The sequence below is a fragment of the Caretta caretta genome, chromosome 8 (genome assembly GCF_965140235.1).
Source record: "Caretta caretta isolate rCarCar2 chromosome 8, rCarCar1.hap1, whole genome shotgun sequence".
In the NCBI taxonomy this organism is placed as follows: domain Eukaryota; kingdom Metazoa; phylum Chordata; order Testudines; family Cheloniidae; genus Caretta; species Caretta caretta.
In genome coordinates this window covers 104,322,236-104,346,578 of record NC_134213.1, presented here as the reverse complement: position 1 = coordinate 104,346,578, position 24,343 = coordinate 104,322,236, and the positions used below count along the sequence as shown (strand labels likewise).

Sequence of the window (24,343 nt, the reverse complement as noted above, 5' to 3'; positions counted from 1 at the left end):
TGTAGAAAAAAACTTTTAATAAAAGGAGGGAAGTAACTTGGCATTAATTTGGGAAAACACCACAAACAGGGTTTATAAACATAAACCATGAGTAAAAGACCCACCCTCAGGTAGGTTGGGCCATGTCCTTTTCCCCTCTTAAGGTTCTTAAGTCCAGCAACCCAAAAGTCCCTTTCACCTGCCCGACCCTTCTCTGCACCCCACTCACAGTTGCTATCCTTGGTCAGAGCCGACCCAGAGTTCAGAGGTGCATCTGCAGAGTTCACTTCCCCCTCTGGGTGGCGAGTAAAGAGGCACCTTATTCACTCCACGGCTAACCGGGTGCCTGCTCACGGCACCCTTCCACCAGCCACCCTGCTGGCTGCTTGTCGTGTCTCTCCGCCGCCGCCCTGCTGGCTGTCAGTCACCTTCTGTCTCTCTTCTGTGACCTCTGCACATCCGTCTCTCCGTGATTTTCAGCTCTTGTGCAGGCTGGGCAGAAACACTGCCCCATCTCAAGTGACTTTAGCTGTCCCGTGATTTTAAGCTCTAAGCAGTCAGGGCAAAAACACAGTCCCACCACAGCTGGTTTCAGCTCTCATTGAACCTTTAAAATAACAAAAGAAGCTCTTAACAAAGCCTATTTAGCTCTCTTCTTTGAAGAGTGGGGAAGAACAGGTTAAGCTAGTCAAGAGAGGACACCATGGGACCAGGACACCAGAACTACTGTCCCCCCACCACTTACTTTCACAGGGTGCTGACATTTGAACCACTGCTTAAGGAGGTTCTTTCAGCTGAGGGTGCCCCCAAGATGAGGGTTAATCAGTCATGCTTTCCTGTATTCCTACAATAATTATAACATTGGTAACCATATTTCACTACCCCTGCATTCAGCACTAAGATCATTTGCACCTAACACCAGCCAAAGTTGATCCTTTGAGACAGCTGTAAATGATGAATATGTAAACAGAGCAGGAGCAAACTGTATTTACATAAACACACCTATAGTTTCTTCCCCTCCCAGCTAGCTGTCAGGGAAGCATTCATTCAGGTCCTGTTTACATCTTCACTCACGCATTTTCAACCAAGCTGGGGCAGGGGATTGGGGTGTGAGACTGGATGTGGCCATCAGCTGAGGGTGTGGGCTCTGGGGTGGGGCCGGCGATGAGGGGTGTGGGGTGCAGGAGGGCTCTGGGCTGAGGCAGGGAGTTGGGATGAGGGAGGAGTTTTAGGATGCAGGCTCTGGGCAGAGCTCACCTTGGGCGGCTCCCCAGAAGCGGCAACGTGTCCCTTGGCTCCAAGGTGGATGCACGGCCAGGCAACTCTGCATGCTGCCTCCGCCTGCAGGCACCGCCCCCACTGCTCCCATTGGCCGAGGGACATGACGCCGCTTATGGGGAGCCGCGTGGAGCCAGGTAGGGAGCCTGCCAGCTCCGCACCAACCGGACTTTTAATGGCCCAGTCTGGTGCTGACTGGAGCCGCCAGGATCCCTTTTTGACGGGGCGTTCCGATCAAAAACCAGACATCTGGCAACCCTACCTAGGGCTTGCGGGGAGGGCAGCACTCCCCAGCTTGCAGGCAGGAGGGATGCTGGGGGTGGGGCTTTGCTTAGAAAATAGCAAAGATTGGGTTTTTAAAGGGTGGTTTTAAGACCTCAGCCGAGTTGCAAAGGGTCTATCCCTGCTCTGCAGCTCAGTTTCCCCACCTGGACAGCAGGGACAACAGACCCTCCCTCAAACGGGGGGTGTAGGGGCGGATCAAGGACTGAATCAAAGCACATGAATGATCTGTGAGGTCAATGATGCTCATGGGCCAGGGCACCGGTCCTTGTGTACCACTGGTAGCTGGGGTGCCCATCAGCGCATCAGTATCCTGGCTGCAACCAGCAGGGCATCCTGGGAGCTCACGGGGTCAGTGAGTCTCCCCTCGGAGAAGAAGTGGGTCTGAATCCACCGGGTTGTTCATGTACCAGAGCTGAGATTGCATCGCTCAGCAGGGAAACCCTGCTGTTTCTACCAGCCTCGAGGTTCCTACCACACCCTCATCCTCTTAAGCCACGTGCCTGGCCCCTGCCCCGTGAGGTTTGTAGCTGCTCACCCCTGCAAAGAATGGGATCTGTCCAGGGGTTTGCATGTTAATATACATTTATTGTCTGTATTGCACCACTTCCCCCAGTGCAAATCTGCCCTGTTGGACAAAAAATCTGGCAACGCAACCTAGATCTTTTCAGGCCCAATCCGGTGCCTCACCTACAAGACCACCCTTCCTCTCTAATGACAACGGTGATGCGATCGTGTGGCCGCAGCTGGCAAACCAGTGTGGAAGCACCCTAAAAGTGTGGGGGGGGCCCACAGGCACCTAAACCCTGGCCTCGCCGCCTGCATCGCACACCCCTCCGAGTTCCCCCCACCGCATCCTCTCCCCAAGCCCCGCCCTCGCACCGTCCCTTCCTCTGAAGCCCCGGCCTCACACCGCCTCTTCCCCCAACACCCTGTCCGCACTTGCTCCTCGCTGCTCCCTCCCCCACATCACTCACCCTTCTGTCTGGTAAAAAGTGGGGGGGGAGCATGGTCCCCTGAGCCCCCATTCCGGTGCCCCTGCCACCAGCGGCCCAGGAATGAGCCCCGAAGGTCATTCCTCAGCATTGTCCCCTAAGCCCCCATTCTGTGCCCCGGTGCTGGGGGAGAATGGGAGGCCGTTACAACAGGATTCATTGCGAGACTGCCAAACCGGATCGACAGCCATCCCATTCCCACTCGCAGCCGTGCAGCCAGAGCAAACGATGCGGAAAAAACCCCGAGCCTAGCTCACATACGGCTCAAGCGATAGCCCCAAAGATGCCTTTCTTTAACTGGTTGAGTGTCCTACCTGGAAAGGCTCAGCTTGTCTTGGCCTATCTGAGCGCTGGTGGGTTCGTTCCTGATCGACGCAGCTTCTCTCAGCAGATCCGTGCACCGCCAGCCCGCGTGGAGTTGGGTTTGTGTCAAAGCTCAGGAAACCACGTCAGGAGCTCTGCCGGCCACAGTAAAGAGAGGCGGAAAAGACACACGGCCGGAGCATGAAAGGCAGGCATGGGGACATTTTTACTCTGATGGGGGATTTCTCCCGCTACCCTCCATCTTGAATAAATGTACCCTTCTTTTCCCAGGCCTGGCCTTCCTTGGTCACCCCCAGGATGGTGCGATCCCAGGACGTCGGCAGGCCACGGACATGCCAGCGGGCTACCGAATAAAAAGCACAGTAGGACCCTGGCCCGTGGGGCTGGGAGTCCCTGCCGGCTGCTGGATGAAGTAAGACCTGCTGGCACGTTTAGGGTTATGCTGGCCCCCCGGTGGGAGCTTTCTTGCAAGGCTAAAAGTCTTAAAACTAGCAAGACGCTTCTGCATCTCAACCATGAATGACTTATTGGGAGATCTTGGGGGCAGGGACTCTCTTTTTGTTCTGTGTTTGTACAGGGCCTAGCATCACCCAGGCTTGGCCTACGAGGCCATAATTGCAATGCAATATTACTATAGCAGTAGCGCCTGAGAGCCTGGCCACGCCTGGTGGGGCGATTTGGGGCATTTGAGTGCACAGTTCCCCTAGAAATGAATTGGGATTGGCTGTCCGAGTGCCCCAGTCGTCCTGGCGACTCCAAGATGGTACAGTCTCCCCCGCCCCTGGATAGATCGTTTGGCATTTCCCCATTAGATTCGATCCCATTATTATTTTTAATTCAATGAATTTGATTTGATTATTTGAGTCTCCCTGCCCCAGGTCTAGTCTCCCACTATCCTCTGTGAGTCTGCAACACACCCACCGCTGCCACCATCTGCAAACACGATCAGTGCCTGCTCCACCAGGCCACCGCCTCCTGCTCCTTCCTCTAGAGAGTCCTCAGGGTCGGCCTCTGATTGCAACTCCAGCCGCGAACGCACAGGCACTATAAATCACCTTTTAAGACCCAAGCTATTTGTGTAGTTCAAACAGGAACTCGTTCAGGGAAGTCCCATGGTCCCATTACACAGGAGGATGGACTGCACAGTGGTCCCTTTCTAGGCCTTATAACCTAGGACTCGCGGCACCTGTTTCTCCTGGCTCGAGCCTGTCAGTGCAGCGGCTCTGGATTTATATCCCAAGCAGTAACCCGCTGACAATCCCTGGGAGATGTTGAAGAGTCTCTGCTGCTAACACACCGGGGTGACACCAACATGCCCCATGAGGTTAAGTCCAACCAGCAAGAAGAGATTAGACGCTCGAGATAAATCCAGGGGTCCTATTCTCCCCCTGGCAGAAGCCGAGCAATTCCCTTGGACACCAGGATGCTATAGACCCAGCAGAGCAAGGGCAGGTCCCCGGAGACCGGATCTGGGGCAAGCGCTGCGCAGAGACCCCCAAGGATATGGTCTGTAAATGGGTGCAAACATCCCCTCAAGGAAAGGATCCAATGGAAACCCAAGTACCCAACCTTCCCAGGGTTCAGAGCTGGATCCAAACCAGCCAGGGGGCGGTTACACCAAACCTCAACTGGCAGGCCAGGCAGCTCCAACCAGCCATCCTGGATGAGCCCCTCATGAATGGCTCACTGAAAATGACCAATGGGGAGTCCCAAGGTAAACCCCAGCCATGGGGTCCTGTCCCATTCGATAGTTCTCCTCTGTGGGTTTCCTCTGGACGGGAGGGGACAGCCCTGCCTGGCCCTGCTCCCACGTGGGGCTCCCATTCGGGGATGCCTGCTCTGCTTCCACCAGCCTCCTTGGTCAGGGTGCTCGGAGGTCAGCTCAGCCCTGCCACGTAGGTCACTGCGATGTCACAACTAGCCAGGTGAGCCTGCAAAGCGGGCTCGGGACCTGTATCGCTGCCCCCCCTGCAGATTTACTGATCGTAGCAATGAGCACAAAGCAGGCCCCTTGGAAAGAGCCCCTGCTCTTGCTGCTAGCGCTCAAGAACGCAGCCCTTCCACTCCTCTGGCTCTTGTGCTTGCAGTTTGGTACCAGGGTCAGGGAAGTCAGGGTGACCGCTCCCTCCCGGCCATGCCCGGCACCATTCCCATGCCCTGGCAGGGGTATATGAATAATTGATTATTATTTAGACCACCAAAACAAATTGCAGCTAAAGCAACAAAACCGAGCAGGTGGAATGATGGGTAGGCAACCTTATAATTCATGGTTTCAGAGGAGCAGCCGTGTTAGTCTGTATTCGCAAAAAGAACCGGAGGACTTGTGGCACCTTAGAGACTAAAAATTTATTTGAGCATGAGCTTTTGTGAGCATCCGATGAAGTGAGCTGTAGCTCACGAAAGCTTATGCTCAAATAAATTGGTTAGTCTCTAAGGTGCCACAAGTCCTCCTTTTCTTTTTATTATAATTCATGTAAATGAAGCTGGCCTGGGCTGGCTTTTCACCGTCTCCCCTATAGAGGGAGCAGAGTTCCACCTCTCTAAATTCTCTGCCCCTAGAGCTGACAGACAGACACACAGACAGCTTGAACGCATTGCTTTTCCTCTTGCCTTCCAGGGGGGTCTAGAATTAGACCTGCAGAACCTTCCCTGCCCTTTGGCTCTTCCAAAAGGATGGGACCTCATCACTTGAACTTAAGGAGAATCTCCATCCGAAATACAGGGCCCATGACACACAGTCAAGCAGTTCTGATTCCATCCAGCGGTGCCCTAGCCAGTTCGTTCTTGTGTATTAAAGACATGCAGCCATAGGCCAGCATCGGCAGTGATAAGCTGCCTGGAGGCTACAGCACTCCCTTGGGTTTGGGTCCTTTGCATGCTCAGCTCTCCCCCCACATGTCCCCCATTCCATCAGCTCAGAGTCTGCTGGGTGGATATGGGCTTAATCCCATGGCTGGCTCCAGCTCCCTGCCTGAGAAGGGCTCTCAACCACAGGGGCCTGGGCTATTTTCCCTGCCATGTTTCAGAGTAACAGCCGTGTTAGTCTGTATTCGCAGAAAGAAAAGGAGGACTTGTGGCACCTTAGAGACTAACCAATTTATTTGAGCATGAACTTTCGTGAGCTACAGCTCACTTCATCGGATGCATACCGTGGAAAGTACAGAAGATCTTTTTATACACACAAACCATGAAAAAATGGGTGTTTACCACTACAAAAGGTTTTCTCTCCCCCCACCCCACTCTCCTGCTGGTAATAGCTTATCTAAAGTGATCACTCTCCTTACAATGTGTATGATAATCAAGTTGGGCCATTTCCAGCACAAATCCAGGTTTTCTCCCCCTCCCCAACCCCAAACCCACTCTCCTGTTGGTAATTCCCTGCCATGGTTCCCCTGCAGCGACCTCTGGGCTGTAATGATCTGGCCCAGTCCCCCCTATCTGTGACCTATGGGACCCCCAAGCCCTCGAACGTAGTACCAGAGCACCACCTGGTGGTACAATTCAGGTAGCACTTTTACCACCAGAAGGCAATTTTTAAAGTACAAAAGAATTTTAAGTCCTTTTGGTGGGAGAGGGAACGGCCAGCTGGGATCTTCCCAAATCTCCTCCCCATCCTCCCTAGTCCAGGATTTGGGAGACCTGGGACTGTCTCCCAGGAGCTGAGGTTAGCTGAATATTGTCAATAATAGCTGTGAAAAGACAACAGCTTCAGGGAGGAGGGGAGCGCCCACGTTTTAGTTCTTGTTCCTGTCACAAGTTCAAATGTGACATATAAATTCTGCTCATGCACGTATGCTCCCCTGGGGCTCCTCTCTGGGGCAACTGCCCCTGCTCCATGTGTGGAATGGCGTCCACCCTGTTCCCCATCAGCTCTGTGTTCTTGGGGAACCCGGGCGCAGTACCCAGCCTGTCTGACTCACGAAAGCCCTCCCCCCCGCCTCTGCTTGAACCAAAGCCGATCAGAAGAAAGACTTACAAAAAGCAATGAAAAGGCCATGGGAGAGACCTAAACCCCTCTGGACAAGGGTGACAGGATTAAGGAAACTCCCCTAGCCTCATTTGCATCGAAGATGGGACAGGGAGGCATCCCCATTAGCATACAGAATGGAGAACAGAGATTCCAAGGCAACCAGAAAAGCAGGGAAGCAGGGCGTGATCTCAGCTCCAGGTGTTAATGAACCCACGCCTGCACACACCCAGCTCAGTAGTTATCACACTAATTCTAGTAATGAATCCTTTATTCAAAAGAATAAAAGAATCCAAAATACTGAAGCTGCCTAATTGCACTGTGAGCTCCCTGGAAGGAACACCGCCCATAGCCAGGAATGAGCAGTTCCTATTGTCTAGCCTGAACAAAACAACGGTGGGATCCTCCCTTGAGCCATCAATTTACCCATAAACAAATCTAGTGTTCTCCCCTGAACCATTGTTCTTTCCCTACAAAAACCCCTACCCACGCTCAAGTAAGTGCTCTGATGCCTGGATCCAAGATCTGCATCAGTTCCATTCGGACTTCATCTTCTCCTGACTGATCGTGCTGGGGGCTTTGCCTGACTCCAGCACTCCAGACCCTCAGCTACCATCACCACCACCTGGGAACCCGATCGATTCAAGGTTCATAGAATCATAGAACTGGAAGGGACCTCGAGAGGTCATCTAGTCTAGTCCCCTGCCTCATGGCAGGACTAAGTATTGTCTAGACCATCCCTGACAGGTGTTTGTCTAACCTGCTTTTAAAAATTCCCAATGATGGAGATTCCCCAACCTCCCTAGACAATTTATTCCAGTGCTTAACCACTCTGACAGTTAGGAAGTTTTTCCTAATGTCCAACCTAAACCGCCCTCGCTGCAATTTAAGCCCACTACTTCTTGTCCTGTCCTCAGAGGTTAAGAACAACAATTTTTCTCCCTCCTCCTTGTAACAACCTTTTTATGTACTTGAAAACTGTTCTCATGTCCCCTCTCAGTCTTATCTTCTCCAGACTAAACAAACCCAATTTTTTCAATCTTCCCTCAGAGGTCATGTTTTCTAGACCTTTAATCATTTTTGTCGCTCTTCTCTGGACTTTCTCCAGTTTGTCCACATCTTTCCTGAAATGTGGCGCCCAGAACTGGACCCAATACTTCAGCTGAGGACTAATCAGGGCAGAATAGAGTGGAAGAATTACTTCTCATGTCTTGCTTACAATACTCCTGCTAATACATCCCAGAATGATGTTTGCTTTTTTTGCAACAGTGTTACACTGTTGACTCATATTTAGCTTGTGGTTCACTATGACCCCCAGATCCCTTTCCGCAGTCCTCCTTCCTAGGGAGTCATTTTCCATTTTGTATGTGTGTAACTGATTGTTCCTTCCTAAGTGGAGTACTTGGCATTTGTCCTTATTGAATTTCATCCTATTTACTTTGCATCATTTCTCCAGTTTGTCCAGACCGTTTTGAATTTTAATACTATCCTCCAAAGCACTTGCAACCCCTCCCAGCTTGGTATCATCCACAAACTTGATAAGTGTGTACTCCGTATGCCATTATCTAAATCATTGATGAAGATATTGAACAGAACCGGACCCAGGACCCACTTCACGGAGTGGTGAGGACCCAGCTCTCTCTCTCTCGGTATAGCCTTCTGACCCTGACTTCTACGATCAGTTATAGTTTTCTAAACCTTTTATACTCAAATTTAAGTTAGATTTAATATTGTAACTGGTTTGTTTGTTTGGCTCCCCTATGGTTATTATCCGGCAATAAATAACTTTCCTGGTTAAGCTGGTTGCTTCTCCGTCTCTCTCCCCATCATGGGTGTTTATTGGCTTCCCTATTCGCTCTGCAGCAACGCTCCTCATACCTAAGCTAGAGATCCCTGCAGCACCCAAAAATTTTGTGGGGTTCGCTCATCATGTGGGTTACGACCAGAACAATTGTTACGTGAAAGTGGGGATAGGGACTGGCTGAACCTGGGGCATAGGAGGGTGGCAGATTGGAAGCGCTGCTCGACCAGCCTGCTGAGACCAGGGGCATATAAGGGGTCAGCTTGGGAGTGCTGATTGACCCGGTCCGCTCAGACGTGCTCTGTTAGAATGTGTGTGTGTGTGTGTGTTCATCTTACTCTGGGGCTGGACAAACCCAGCCCTGGGGAACCTAGGTCCTGCAGGAGAGCACCACTGGGAGGGGACTTGCAGCAGGGAGAAGTAGAGCTCCCTGTGAGAACACAACTGACACAAGCAGTCCGTTGATAGAATTACAGACATGCCCCCGCCCCAAAGAGTAACCCTAATAAATGAGCGTACCCCAAAGTAACGGGCAAAGCTGGTAACAGCCCCCTCTGCAGGGCACATCAATGCAATAATCCCACAGTCTCCTGCAAACTCCCCTGGCAATGAGAAAAGGAGGACTTGTGGCACCTTAGAGACTAACCAATTTATTTGAGCATAAGCTTTCGTGAGCTACAGCTCACTTCATTGGATGCATCATGACAATCTGCAATGTGCATAGGCTGCAGCAATTCCAGGCCTCTTTGCTAGTGGGCTGAGGGAACCGGCAGGCTAGAGCCAACAAGCTGGCAAAGTCTCAGGAACACGGCCCGCACGGCAGAGCCATCTGGGGCTCGCCCTGCTCCGTGGCTGAATCGTCTCGTCTGGCTCCCATTCCTATTTATAAACTTGGGTTCCCATGGGCGCCACTCTCCAGGAGTGACTCTGGGTGCGTCCTGCCAACCTGCTTGCCCACAACAGAAATCAGCCAAGTAGCTAATTAGTACGGCTAGTGCCTCCCCCCACCCCCAGTTTCTGGATAACCCTGGCCCATCCACAATCCTGAAACTGAAAGCTGAAGCGAGACAAATTCAGACTGGAAAATATGGTGTAAATTTTTAGGGGAGAGAGTAATTAGCCATTGGAACAATTTAGCCAGGGTTGTGGTGGATTCTCCATCACTGACAATGTTTTCAATCAAGATTGGATGGTTCTCTAAAAGCTCTGCTCTGGGAGTTATTTGGGGGCAGTTCTCTAGCCTGTGCCATACAGGAGGTCAGACTAGATGATCACAACGGTCCCTTCTGACCTTGGACTCTACGATCTCTGAATCCAGCAGAGCTACCCTGACCGCTCCTGCCAGCCTGAAGACACACAGGCCCAGAACATGAATGGTATTTAGGCAGCTCAATACCTTGGAGGATTTGGGCCAGAGTCCCCAAAACAAGAATGGTGTGTCCTCTCTACAGGTTCTTCCTTTAATTTACACCAGCGTTTCTCAAACTGGGGTCTGCGAGGATATTCCAGGGGGTCCTTGGGCCCCTCTGATCAACTCCTCTCCCTGTCTCCCAATGCCACCTGCATGCCGGGGAAGAGCTGTTTAGCAGCATGCAGGAGGCGCTGGGAGAGAGGGGGAGAAGCGGACACGGGGGTGTGCTCAGGGAGGGGGCGGAATCATGTCTGGGGCCGCTGGCCCCACTGATCAACTCCTCCCCCTCGCTCCCAGTGCCTCCTGCACGCTGTGGAACAGCTGTTCCCCGGCATGCAGGAAGCGCTGGGAAGGAGGGGGAGGATTGGGGATGGGGCGCACTTGGGGGAAGGGAGCGAAAGAGGCATAGAAAAGGAGGGGCGAGGGTGGAGTGGGAGCAGGCCCTGGGGCTGAGCAGGGGGATTTGGGGGTCCGCGACATTTTTTTTAACAAAATAGGGGTCCCCGGGTTGTTAAAGTTTGAGAACTGCCGCTTTTCACCACTGCAGTGCCAGCATGTGGGTTACATACGCAAGCACACGCATGACCCTGCACCCACGACACGCGTGCCTGGGGACCCATGCCAGCTCCTGCAGACAATCGTGCAAACACGCCCTCGCACACTCTCACGGGCAGGCGCACGGCAACACGCAGTCTGCCTCACACCCGCCTCCCCACAAACCGCTGTCGATTTGAAAGCGACGCTCAGGCATTTGCAGCCAAACGACGGCTGGGGGCAGAAAGCGACAAACCTCCCATCGTCCCGCCGTGGCTAGCGAGGCTTCAGGAATCACAGTGGGCAGCAGAAAACCAGGCCCCTAACCCCAGCTCTGTGGCCCAGCCACTGAAAGGGATCAAACCGAAAACCCCTTGGGGGATCTGGGCCCAAAGAGCAGAGCAGGAAGCAATATCTCCCTGCAGCCGCTAGGGGCCAGCAAGGACTCAAGAGAATCCTTCAGTGACTCCTACAACCGACTAAAAACAAAGTTTGTGAGCAGCGGCCCATCCCCTAAGGGATTTGATTGGGCTGGAAGGGGGAAGTTTCTGATTGGAGGAGACAGCTGCCACTTAGGCTCCCTTAAGAAGCAGGGCACAGCACCTGGTTCCAGGAAAGCAGGGCTGGGGCTGGGTCAGGTAGGACAGGCTCCCAGAGGGACAGGAGCATCGCCTGGGTTGGGTTCTCGAGGCTGCTTTGGATTTTATTTTTTGGCCCCTCTGGATCTGATCACTAAGGTGAGCCCTGCATTCCCAGCGTGACCCTTCCCTTCTGCAGGTGGGGGGCTTGATTTGCATGAGAAACCCAGCGAGGTTCTGATCTTTGCCCCTCCTGAGAAGGGCGTGGGGCTGGGGGTACAACCCCCCACCTCTTCTCTGAGAGAGGAGTGGAGACTTGAGGGCCGCTGCAGCTGGGCTGGGAAACTTCCCTTGGACTCTTTGAGCAACAGTCAAAGAGAAATTGATTTGCCTCTGCTTCCTCTTTCTCTCTGCCACAGAGGGGAGAAGTTGGGGTCTTCCCTAGTGTTTAAAAGCCCCCCTGGAAGGTAACTGAGCAGCCTCCGGGACTTGCTAAAGGGCTCACTGCTGTGTGAGGCACTGGTCTGCCCTAAAACTTCTCTCTCCGAGGGGGAGAGGACTGCACTAACCCCTGGTGCTGTGCTAATCTCTCTGATTTCTTTTCAGGAGCAAAGATGGGCTGTTTCAGTTTCCTCAAGGTGATGATGATCTTGTTTAACCTGGCCATATTTGTAAGTACCAGCCGCGTTTCAGGCTGTTTCTCTTCGTCACCGGGGCTAGATTTCAACGCCAGCAAATGCCCAGAGACTGTGGTGCTGATTATTTTTTAAAAAAAAATGACCCTGCCCTTGTTGCCAAAGCTCTGCTGGCCCCGGGGCACTTCGGGATGAGAGCACTGACTGCCCCTCACGGGGCCTGTTGCAGGTGTTGGGCTGGGACTCTGGCTGGACCAGCTGTTTGCAGTGCTTTCCAGAGCCCCTTTCTCGGTGTGCTCCTTCCTATGAATTCAGGCCAAGTGTGCGTCTGCACAGCGGGCAGGGCGGTGAGGGGCATCTTGTGTGGACGCACTCACGCCGGTGGCACCCTCGCTAGCGAGCATGCCGCAGGGCGGAGGCAGCCCGCCCTGTAGCGTCCGCACGGCTAGCTTTAACGAGTTAACCAGAGTACGGCCGGGAGGCCTGGCTGGGGCTCTCGGAACGCTGGGGGTTGATAGTACTGTTCAATGCTGGGTTTAAGTTTTAAAGGGTCCCAGCCAAGTTGATCCGTTTCAGTCTAGGCTTGCTTGGCAAAATGGCTTGCTCCGAGGCTCTCAGGGGTGGCTGTAGGGCTGTGACACTGATAGACGATGTCAGACCTTAAGCATTCTGTTTCTACGTTGGAGCGTATTGCCCTCTGCAACCTCCAGTGGACCAGACCCCCAGGCGATCACCTAAATTAGGCAGCTAGCCGCATAGGAAATGTAAGCTACTTCTCCAGTACGGTCTTCTCCAGGGCACAGGCGGGCTATAACCAGCCCCCTTTCCCTAAGAGCCCCACTTCAGAGTTGGCCAGAACAGGACGCTCTGCTACAGCCTGTTCCTGGCACCTGGATTCGCTTTGAACAAGGCCAAGCCGCCAGGATTGCCGGGGGCTATGGCTCCGGACTGAGACTGTCTCTGACGGTCACTGATTGTTCTCCTCCCATGGCGTAGGCAACAATCTCACCGGTGGCATTGGAAGGAGAGCAGGGGGGTGCAGTGACACCAGGATCCATCCAAAAGCTCTTACTCCTTTGCAACCTGCGTCCAGCCGGGCCACCCTGCTGGTGGAAATCTATCTGGACCCCGGGAGCTCCATCACCGCAGAAGTGTGTTTTATTTTCTCTGTCTCTTTCACTCCCTCGGCACAGTACGAGCCCTCATGGCAGGGATTCTGCCCTCGTGGCCTCTGTGCTTGGCTACTGGCCCTGCCATCAGTGTGGGGGACCCTGGAAAGCCACAGGGATACATGGCAGAACAGCTGCTCAGGGACCAGGGCTGGCGGGGCCCATGCTGGTTAGACGGTTTGTCTGCAGTTTCGCTCTGTTCTGACCCCTCCAACTTGGGGCTCGTCGGTTGCCTCGATTCACAAGGGTGGCAGTCGAGGCTGGCTGGATTAGAACTGCACCGAGTTATACTTTGGGAGGATTAGAAAGCGGGGCTGACGGCCCTGCCCTCTCTTCTTTCCCCCTCCGGCCTCTCCCGGGCGGACTCCCGGGCCGGACAGGAGGTGCTCTGCCTCTCTCACTTTGCCAGGTGCGACGTTGTTATCGGGCTGGCCAGAAAGCTTCCATCAACCCCCGCCCTTTTTTTTTTAATGGAAAATTCCCCTTTAATTGAAAATCCAGGGGAAGTGTCTGCTGTCCTGGGGGTCGGGGGCGAGCCATCAGAAAACCCACTCTTGTTTTGTCTACACTTTCAGCAGAGGGGTGGGGTGGGACGGAATTCCATTCTTTTTCCAGCCAGCTGTGGTTTGTAGCTCTCTCTTCCCTCCACTGGCCCCGAGGATCTACTGGGATCTGCTGCTGTCTTTCCAGTTACTGACTGTTTTTCCCCCACGTTCCCAGGGGCACCTGGCCACGAATAGCGTCAAGTCCAAATCCTGGCGGGCGGGGCCAGCGGCTCCAAAACCCTGACAGCGTTGAGATGCAATAACAATGGTTCCGTCTCTTTCCCCCCGGCGGGCTGACGTGTCTGCTCCTCTCAGGTGGCTCTGCTGTAGGGTTTCTCCGTCCTCCTCTGCTCCGGCTCCAATGAGAAAAGCTCAGTTGTGGGAGTTATAATGGAGGTGACGAGTGACTCCCCGGTGATGTTTCCTCTGCCCCAAAGGCCATGGCTTTGTTTGCCCGGTGGACAAGGCCGCCTGTTCTCGCTCAGCTGGCTTGTGTTCAAAGGCAGAGCTGTCTCTGTGGCTCTGGGGGGGACGGACGATGGAGCTGCTCGGCCCCTGCAGCGTCCCCCCTGGAGAAGCCATTCTCCCAGCCAGAGGGAAATAGTTCTCTTCAGTGTGTTTCTCCCCCTGGGCTTGGCTAGGAGACACGAATAGGGAGGCTGGCTGCCCGGGTCCCCGCTAGCCCAATGTGGCTGGAATGATCAGCCCGGGAAAGCTCCTTGGCCTGCGTGATTCTTCCTTTCGTCTCCCAACCGCTCTTGCTGCGGCCTTCAGAGATGGGCTGAGGGCCATGTCCCTCGGCACGGACCTTCACAGCGGGAAGCTTGTCTGATCCCCAGGGGCAGTGCCTCTGAATGCGGAAGCGCGGGTGCTCTCCTCCTGGCTTGCGCCGAAGCTGAGGCCGGCCCGACCTCTGCTGAAGCCTGTGGCTAGTCAGGTCCTAAGATAGCTGCAAAACACCGGAGACTCCAGGACACTTGTTCACTTGGACGCCGAAGCGGGGACGGGGGTTCTGCCCTCCCGGCCCGAGACATTGTGCTCCTCCGGGGTGATCTGACCTGCTCTGCAGTCTTCTTGTGGAGATGTCTCTGCTCTGATGGTCCCAGTTCTGAAAGGCGCTGGGAGGAAAACGCAGCCTTCCAAGGGGAGCCGGGTGGGTAGAACACCTAACTGGCTTCAAGACTGAGCTGGATACGTGTATGGAGGGGATCGGATGATGGGGCTGCCTCCAATGGCATGTCGCCGATCTGCGACTACTACCAGCAAATATCTCCAACGGCTGGTGATGGGACACTAGATGGGGAGGGCTCTGTGTTACTACAGAGAATTCTTTCCCAGGTGTCTGGCTGCTGGGTCTTGCCCACATGCTCAGGGTCTAACTGATCACCATATTTGGGGTTGGGAAAGAATTTCCCCCCTGGTCAGATTGGCAGAGACCCCGGGGCGTTTTCACGTTCCTCTGCAGTATGGGGCCTGGGTCACCTGCAGGTTTAAACCGTTGTCAATAGTGGATTCTCTGTAACCTGAAGTTTTTAAACCATGATTTGAGGACGTCAGTAACTCAGCCAGAGGTTCAGGGTCTATCACAGGAGTGGGTGGGTGAGGTTCTTTGGCCTGCAATGTGCAGGAGGTCAGACTAGATGATTGTGATGGTCCCTGGGGGGAGGGATAGCTCAGTGGTTTGAGTATTGGCCTGCTAAACCCAGGGTTGTGAGTTCAATCCTTGAGGGGGCCATTTCGGATCTAGGGCAAAAATTGGGGATTGGTCCTGCTTTGAGCAGGGGGTTGGACTAGATGACCTCCTGAGGTCCCTTCCAACCCTGATATTCTATGATTCTATGATTCTTCTGACCTTAGTCTATGAGGAGGAATGGCTTGGGAGGGGCTTTTAGGCAAATGCATCTGAGGGTGTCATTGGAGTCTCGGGGAGGAATTTAAATGAGGACAGGGAGGTAGGTAGGAGGATGAGGAGGGGGCGAGATGTTGATGGGGTGTGTGTGTGGGGGAAACTTTGATGGCACACTTGGGTACTGATCACTCTTGCAGGGCCGGGCACTGACTTCAGGCCCTTTCCCTCCAGTGTGAGGGGCCCTTCACCGTGTGTTGTGTGTAATGACCCCATCCCAGGCAAGGAACTGAGTGGAGTGGGTGAGGCTGGTGCAATGGCCTGGCTCTCCTTCCCACCCTGCCAGCAAAGCATTATTCTTGTATCGGGGTTTATCTGCCCCACCCCGTGCTGGAATGGAAGTACAAAGACCTGTCCAGGAAAGTAGAGGGTTGTAATCTCCTCCGCCAGGGCTGGGAACAGAGCTGGCATTAATCAGAGGAAATGACTGACCCTGGGGTAGAAATCAGGAAGTTCCCCGAGACCCGCGTGCCACGTCAGAGCTTTCCTGGGTCTCCCTGTTCCAGAAACCAGGGCTTTGGAGCGGAGCCCGGAGCAGCTCCAGAGCAATGGAGCTGCAGGTTTTTGTCTGGAGTTGGAGTGGATCCGGCGCAGAGCTCCAAAGCCCTGCCAGAAACGGCCCTGGCCAGTGACCGAGCAGCTGTTCCCAGCCTAATCAGGGGGTCTCCGAATCTCCCTTGTGCAAAACACAGGGCCCCCAACCCCGCCTCTGAGCCAAAACAAATCACACTGGCTTCCTTGCCTACTGTGAACCCCGCCCCTGGGCACTTGGGTGAACTGACAACACGATCTGTCTCCATAGAGACCAGTGGTCAGGGCCTCGCCCTGTTAGGGATTGACCGTGTTTCATGGGGAGCTTGTGGTTGCTCTCGGGGAGCTGGATGGCACCCCTTTGCATGCTTGCTAACTCACCGGAGATTATCCCCCAAATCAGGGGACCTCTAATCTGCTCCAGGAGCCCTTCTCCTGTTTCGCGAAAGGGCCAGCCCTGGGTCATCAGTGCGTGCTGGGGAGAGCAGAGTAACCCGTGAGCTGGAGGGGAAGGAAAGTTGCACTTAGCCCTGAGATCAGAACGTTCACAACTAGAAGTGAAAGGAGAAGATGATTTAACTGGGAATTGGTCCTGCTTCGAGCAGGGGGTTGGACTAGATGACCTTCTGGGGTCCCTTCCAACCCTGATATTCTATGATTCTATGATTCTATGGTCTCGCATTTCTAGCTCCTGTCAATGTCATGTCCCTTAGACCTTTCCCAGCCACCTCTGAAATAACACGCACCTCTCTCTCGCCTCCTAGCTTGGCGGAGGGGCACTCCTGGGCGTGGGGATCTGGGTCGCCGTGGACGGGAGCTCGTTCTCCAGCATATTTGGTTCCAGCAGCGCCTTGCAGTTTGTGAACGTCAGCTACTTCCTCATCATCATCGGCGCCATCCTGGTGGTGCTCGGCTTCCTGGGATGCTGTGGGGCCCAGAAAGAGAGCAAATGCCTCCTGATCATGGTAAATCTCCAGCTCCGGGCGGCGGGAAGCCGCGCTCGCTCGGTCAGCCTAACCCGCTTGTCCAGCTGCACGCGGGGTAGGATGGTGGAAGAAGTGGGCTTTGTACCTCCAGTAGGGAGTTGGGGTCTGTCAGGCCAGTGGCCTGGGTCTGCATTTGCGATCTCAGTCTGCACAAGGGTGGGACACAGCTGCTGCCTTGAAACGGGGTATATTTGATCCCAGGAGGGGAGTGACCCCCTCAAAATCCCATGCTCCACGGCAAGAGACTTGTTTCTTTGGACGAAAGGTTCCCTGCTCGATAGTAAACCCTGTCTTGCCCGAGTCGTGGGAGATCCCCATGGTAACTCTCTCTCGTCCCCTTTGTCGCCTGCTTGTGAACTAGCTTGAAGCCAGCTTGGCTTCTCCCAAGTTTCTCCCCGGGGCTGCACCCAGCCCTGCTAACCACCACAGGAAGCTGGCAGCGCTGTGGCCCGCCCCAGCTAGATGGGCCTGGACTCCGTCCCGCCTCTGACCTCTGGATCGTGTCTCCTCCAGTTCTTCTCCATCGTGCTGATCATCTTCATCGCCGAGATCGCTGCTGCGGTAGTGGCGCTGGTCTACACGTCTCTCGTAAGTCAGAGGGGGTGGGAGGGACAGGTCGCTCGGCGGCCTCCTGGGCCCGTTCCTGGAAGGACTGTGCTCTAGGCCTTGTGCTAAGGGGGATGCCGGAGGAGCGGAGATCGGTCCTCCCTGAGGGGTGGTTACCGTTCACGAACCGCTCCTCGGAGGAGCAGGCGTAACAGTGGGTGCTGAGGGTCTGGCCTCACTCACGGTGTCCGTGGGGCAGGGGGGAAACACGCCCTGGGCGGGAAGGCCCTATCCCTGGGGCTAGTCCCTCTCGGCAATTAATTCCTCCGTCCTGCACGGAAAACAGCCTGGCACCCAGTTGCAAGGCCTGGTGCAACGCAGCCCTGTGTGGGTGGGGGGGGGCGAGGCTGCCCGGTGTTGGGGGGAGGTGGATTTAGTCTATTCAACCCCCCCCCATCCCCTGCAGCATCAATAGTATGCACACTGCAGCGTGAGTCCTGGGAAGGGAAACGGAGGCGGAAGAGCGAACGCTGCAGGCGATGGCAAAGCAGATGACAGCTCCGGCCCACTCTCCGTGGCAGCAATCCTGAGCTGCGGGCAGGAACGTCCCATGCCACAGGCCCGGGTGGTGTCTGTTCTCACCCGCTTGGGGACGGTCGTTCCTGTTCTCACTTCCGGACCTCACGCGTCTTACGTAACCGGGGAACTCTTCAGCCTGCCACACAGCGAGCCCGTTGCTGGAGAAAAGGGCCAGCACAACAAACTCCCCCTGCTTGCCCACCCTGCCTGGCATAGCCATGGCAGCTCCCCTCCCACATAGAGCGGGTTGCCGGCGTACCTGGACGCTGGCCTGTAGGGACGCCAGGATTCTCCAAGAACCCCTTTAAGCCTTGGCCTCTCCCCGTGTGCGTGCCAGGCCGTTGGTCTAATGCCCGCTGTGATGGCATCTGAACTCTCTTCTAGGCGGAGAACATCCTACAAACAACAGTGACTCCAACACTGAAGAATCAGTACGGGAAGGTTACTGAAGTCACGCAGATCTGGAACACCACCATGTCTAAGGTGAGCCGGCCTGCGCGGGCCCGTCGCTCAGCTCAGGGGCGTCTCTGGTTTGAGATTGAGGGGGGCCTTCCGGGGATGGGGCAACAGACTTTAAAATTCAAATGCACATGGGGTACAAGGGTCTGGAACCCACCTCGCTCCTCTCTGCGGTACCACACCGCGCCGCCCATTGGGCAGCCGTGGCCACTGGCACAAAGCGCACAAGGCTGCAGGGGCCTCTGACAAGTTGTGGTTGTCAAAGGCCCCGCGGCTCTTCTCTCAAGAGTCGGGGCTGGACCCCGAATCCTGGCCCAGCTCCAACTTGGGGAATGACATTCTGCCTTCCTCCCAGTTTCGGCTGGATGCATAATCCCTTAGTGCTTCCAATCCTGTCCTACCTGGCTGTACTGGGCTGCGGCTGCCCCATCGCCCCAGACGGCTTCATCCGCCACTGCGGGGCAGAGACAGCCCCCTAGATTAAGCGGTTTGTAATCTGGCTGCGGAGCTTTTTGAGGTCTCCGGCTGGGACATGATGGAGGGTGTTGGGCACGTTCTGTTCCTTGCTCTCACTCCTCTTCCTCCTCCTCCCAGGTGAAATGCTGCGGCTTGATGAACTACACAGACTTCACGGACTCTTACTACTACAAGGAACACGGCGACATGTACCCACCGTTCTGCTGCAACTCCGTCAACGCCTTGTGCAACGAGACAGAAGCACATAACAGCAAACTCCCGGTATGGAGATGCAACAGCTTTGCCTTATGGCTGCGGGACCCCACACTGCCAGAAGGGCGTGGGTTTTGCTGTGGAAACTGGGCCACTGTCCCTCTCTGACATCTGCTCTTGGAGTGTCTGGGGATGTCCCCTTCCCATCGGAGAGGGAGGTGGGACTAGTTTGTGAATCACAGAAGTTTGGCGTAAGGCAGAGGAGGAGCAGGTTTGTACTGCACTGGGGGACTGAGCTTATCTTCTGTTCCCATCTCTGCAACTGCCTTGTGCGACAACTGTGGCCAAGTCACTTGCCCCCTCTACGTCTCTTCCCTACCTGTAAGTGTGGGGATGAGGACACGTCTTGTGAAAGGCTTGGAGGCCTGTAGGTGGTATACATGAGCAAGGCTGACCCTGCAGATGACTCTGGCCTGGTCTAGGGGATTTTGTCTAGATTCTAATAGGAATCGTCCCTGAGTTATTCTCTTTATACAAAGGTTCTTTAGACACTTGACCAAAAAATCATAGGGTCATGGAACACCTCACCGGGGATGGGTGGGAGGGAGTTGTGTGTAGAAGCAACAGTCCAGGCCATTACGAATGCACTCGGAGTACAAATGTATTTAATGTGCATATCACATTGATCCAGCAACAAGGCCCAAATCTCCTCCAAAGCCGAGTCCCCTTGCAAACCATCACATGCACACAATATATGGCATTCAAACCTAGCGCTGTTTGACCCTCTTAGTGACTGTGTTAGTAACTAGACTCTATAGCTCACGTGAAACAAAAGTAGCTGACCCAGCACTATTCGGTATAGTCATGTAGGACCTACAAATCCTACTTAACCCACTGCATGAGCTCTGACCTTTCTGCTTGGAGTTATTCTCAGCTGTGGAACAGAGCCAGTGTTGCAATTACCTTCCAGTGCATTTCTGGACATCTAGTGGAAGTGGCCAAGACTGGGTGCTTTTAATTTGGGAGTGGGAGGGTGTGTGTGTGGGGGGGGGGGGGGAAGGCTGTGCCCAAATCAAGACCCCTCAAAGCGGCTTGACTTCCTGAATCCTGTTAATATTGGGGTCCTCCTGGGTGTTTCTAGTTAGGCACCCAAAAATCATCAACTCCTCTCAGCTGGGAAGCTGAACTGAGCCTTACTGATCCCTGAAGTGCCCGTTTACTCCGGGTGTCCTGCTTGGTATATACCGCCAGGGCACAGCCAGGCGCACTCCTGCCCTTCTCAACCAACAGAGTCAGCGCTCACTTTGGGACTCCCTTCAGAAGCTCTCAGCAGGTCGCTCGGTGCCAGCAAACCCATAGAGCATCAGGGGGACTAGAGGGCTAGCTGCGTCCTTCAGCTGACCGGGCATTCAGCCGCCTTGCTCCAACCAGCTTCCGTTGCGTGCTTGGCCCCGGCTCTTTCTAACCATGCTGGTTTCCATTTCCCCCTAGGGTTGCTTCCAGCAGCTGCTGAGCGACGTTCGCAAGAACGCGGGTGTGGTGGGGGGCGTGGCGGTGGGGATCTGTGTGTTAGAGGTAAGTCCCCCAGCTGGCTCCTGGCTGCAGAAACTGGGCGGGGACGTAGGTCTACACAGCTGCCGTCCCACTGCCTCCCCTCCACTGCCCCAGACAAAGGGCCCGCCCAGCAGGGGAGAGGGTAGAGTCGCTCCTGAACTGCGAGGGTGCCCACTGACCACCTCTGAGCTCTCCTCCTCCCGGGCTGCAGGCTCAGGCTCATTTCCTCTGCTCCTGGGGTACCCAGCCCAGCCACGCTGTCCGAGCAGCTGTGACCACCAATGGCTCCAACCCCTGCCCGGGCCCCCGGAGCCTGGCGCTTGAGTGGGGATCAGGGATGGGGAGCCACAAAACAAGAGGAGGCGGGGAGGCCAGGGGATAGAAGGGACAGAAATAAAGGTGGCAACACCTACTTGAGGACATGGCACAAGGGCGCTCGCCCACTGCAGTGGGAGCCACTCAGCCGGGGCGGATGGGAACCACCGAGGCAGCCTGACATCTAGTCTTGACCCTCAGCCTGCGCCCGGCCTTGACCCTCCGGGCCCGCTTCCCAAACCGACCCCGGCGTTCGTGTGGGGGAAGCAACAGGAGAGGGAGGACGATGGCGGCTGAGTGGCAGAGCCGCGCCATCTTGGCTGTTCCCACAGATCGAACCCGGGACCTCTAGATACAAAAGCTTGAGTTAAAGGGCCAGGCTGGCTATCGGAGAGCCACAACAGACCCGTATCCTCTATAGACTGGGGCACAAGACACGCTGACCCGTGGGTTACAGTTGCATGATGTAGAGGATGCATCTAGCCAACGTGGAGAAAGAAGAAAAGGCCTCCCTGGGCAGCAGGAGATATTAAACCTACTTACCTCTCTTTAGATTGCAGCCATGGTGGTGTCCATGTACCTGTACTGCCAGCTGGATAAGAAGTGAGGCCTGAAGAAGGCAGCGAGTCCTTTTCCCCTGGGCGGAAGAGGACGAACGATACATTCTTGCCTCATTTTCTATTTTGAGAATCAAACATTTCTTGGGCCCAACACACTCTCTGTCCTATGCACTGTGATTAGTTTCTAAATGATCTCCTGAGCTGACAGCCGTAGAGTGTGTGTTTGTGTGTGTATATATCTCTCTCTCTATATATATATATATTAGCTAGCGTGACGTATCGATAACGTGTACATACAAACACTTCCGAAGTGGAAAGAGCTTCTGTTTCACCCCGGAGCTATTGTGCCAAAGACTGAAGGGGCTACAGATGCTGCTCTGTCCCCTCCGTGGCCTATGTGATCCTAGCTAGCTGTGGGGTGATCTTGCTAGGAGATGACCACCCCAGACTGCTGCTCGTGCTAGTCTTCCCAGCCCTCCTTGTTCACGAGACCCTTTGGCCCAGTCTCTAGTACACAGAACTAGATTCTAACCCGTGATCAGCTGGTGTGAACCAAGAGTCTTCCAGTGACTATGATGAAGCTACTGCTAACTGGCAGAAGAGTCTAGATTAGTGGAGAAGGCTTTGACCTCATGGGGTGGGAGAGAACATCCAGCCAAGCTAAGACGGGCCATCACTTCCTTCTTGCTTTAAGCGTGTAGGCCAGAGGGAAAGGGCCTCGGGCTGCTCTGGCCTTGACTTTTTCCTTGTCTCTCTCCCTTCAACTCTCTCCCGGGCCACCCTCATCTCGTCAGCTTCCACACCCTCCCGCTTGAAGGCCTGGGGCTGGGTTAGATGGCACAATGCCATTCCGGGAGCTTGCCGGGGAGCCCTGGCAGACTGAGTCTGTCCTGTATATTTTTACACTGTGAAGAACTCCCCCCTCCCCCAATTAATTTATAATCTCAAGTGTAAATTATTTTCTGAATGTGGAATGAAGGTTTGTGCACAAGATGTTCCAATAAACTCTTTGAACCAAGGACTTGAGCGCGGACTACTGTCGTGCTGCATCAACTCTCCAGTCTCGGTACTTTGCTGGGCCTATCACCATGGTATCTGTGCACTTCCCAATCTTTACTGTATTTCTCTTCCCTCTTATCCCCCTTGAACAGCTGGGGAAACTGAGGCATGGAGCCATCAAGTGAGTTGCCTAAGCTCATGGAGGAAAACTGTGGCAGAGCAGGGGCTCCCACCTCCCACCGCCTAAGGCTTAGGCAAATGTCCGAGTGACTTGGCCATCCTTCCTGTTTGCATGCCAGCTGTCTACTCTCCTGTGCGTCTGTAGGAGCCCGGGGGAAACCAATAAGCCAGGCCCGACTACTACTGCTATTAGCCCCTACAGGCGCCCTGTTGTGCTAGGCATTGTACTAGCCCGTCCTAAGCTCCAGTCAGGGGCTGTCTTTCAATTAGCCATGCAGCGAGGCAAAGGGGTGTGTCCTGGACAAACAGGGGACAGGTGGCTGCAGACCAGCTGGGCAGAGACCGTGCAAAGTCAGACTCATGCTCCTCTGATGAGCGGCAATACACTCCATCGCAGGCCCTCGGGAAGGGGTGGTGTGTGGGGAAAAGGGAGGTGGCAGAGGCAACCGCCCCCCACCCCAGTAAAGCAAGAGACTCACAACCCAGGAAGATGGTGAGGCCTCATCTGGAGTACTGTGTCCAGTTTTGGGCCCCACACTACAAGAAGGATGTGGAAAAATTGGAAAGCGTCCAGCGGAGGGCAACAAAAACGATTAGGGGGCTGGAGCACGTGATTTATGAGGAGAGGCTGAGGGAATTGGGATTGTTTAGCCTGCAGAAGAGAAGAATGAGGGGGGATTTGATAGCTGCTTTCAACTACCTGAAAGGGGGTTCCAAAGAGGCTGGATCTAGACTGTTCTCAGTGGTGGCAGATGACTGAACAAGGAGTAATGGTCTCAAGTTGCAGGGGAGAGGTTGAGGTTGGATATTAGGAAACACTATTTCACTAGGAGGGTGGTGAAACACTGGAATGCGTTACCTAGGGAGGTGGTGGAATCTCCTTCCTTAGAAGTTTTTAAGGTCAGGCTTGACAAAGCCCTGGCTGGGTTGGTTTCGTTGAGGATTGGTCCTGCTTTGAGCAGGGGGTTGGAGTAGACGACCTCCTGAGGTCCCTTCCAACCCTGCTATTCTATGATTCTATGATCACAGCTGCTGTGGGAGCTGGAAGGACAGGCTGGTATGCCATGGGTCCGTGGAAGCAGGGGTGAAAGTGTGATGGTGCTGTGGGAAGCAGAGGGCAGGCCGGGGGGCACTGGCAGATCAGAGGGGCAGATCAAATTGCTAGGGGCGCGAAGGACCTTCAAGGGGAGGGCGAGAGCTCGGGCTTCCCAGATGCAGTTTAATGCCTTCACTCCGGCCGCACGGTTCAATTCTCTCTGGCCTCACCCGAGTTTAAAAGCAAAGAGGCCGGCAGGCAAGCCCTGCTTTCACAACAGCCTCTGCCACCGACGCAGGGCACGAGGCTGCCTGCAGGTTCCCCACAAAGCAATGGCCTGTTTTGCCTTGCAAATTCCCTCCCTTGGGCTGTTTTGGTTAAGGCAGCAGTGGAAACCTCAGTGCCCATCCACTTCTGGCACCTACGGCCAGCTGGGAGATGGAGGGAGGGGATTGTATAAACAGTTGGGGGCTGGAACACGCTTGGCCCAGCCACTGAAATACTGAGTTGAAGCCAAATGCTGTA

At 54.6% G+C, this 24,343-nt stretch overlaps 1 protein-coding gene and 1 long non-coding RNA gene across 2 annotated transcripts; one reads left to right on the top strand and one right to left on the bottom strand.

Moving 5' to 3' along the window:
* LOC125641652 (uncharacterized) lies at window positions 1-16,764 on the bottom strand. Its single transcript, XR_007358111.2, has 3 exons — window positions 16,682-16,764; window positions 2,849-2,992; window positions 1-586 (listed from the first exon to the last, which is right to left on the bottom strand). It is a non-coding gene; the product is annotated as an uncharacterized LOC125641652 (long non-coding RNA).
* Window positions 11,170-22,629, top strand: TSPAN1 (tetraspanin 1). The gene is made up of 8 exons (XM_048861922.2): window positions 11,170-11,308; window positions 11,756-11,820; window positions 16,700-16,900; window positions 17,435-17,509; window positions 18,431-18,529; window positions 19,100-19,243; window positions 20,666-20,749; window positions 21,597-22,629. The coding sequence occupies exons 2-8, from the start codon at window positions 11,764-11,766 to the stop codon at window positions 21,648-21,650; spliced, it is 714 nt and encodes a 237-aa protein (XP_048717879.2). The 5' UTR covers window positions 11,170-11,308; window positions 11,756-11,763; the 3' UTR covers window positions 21,651-22,629.
* The last annotated feature ends 1,714 nt before the right edge of the window (window positions 22,630-24,343 follow it).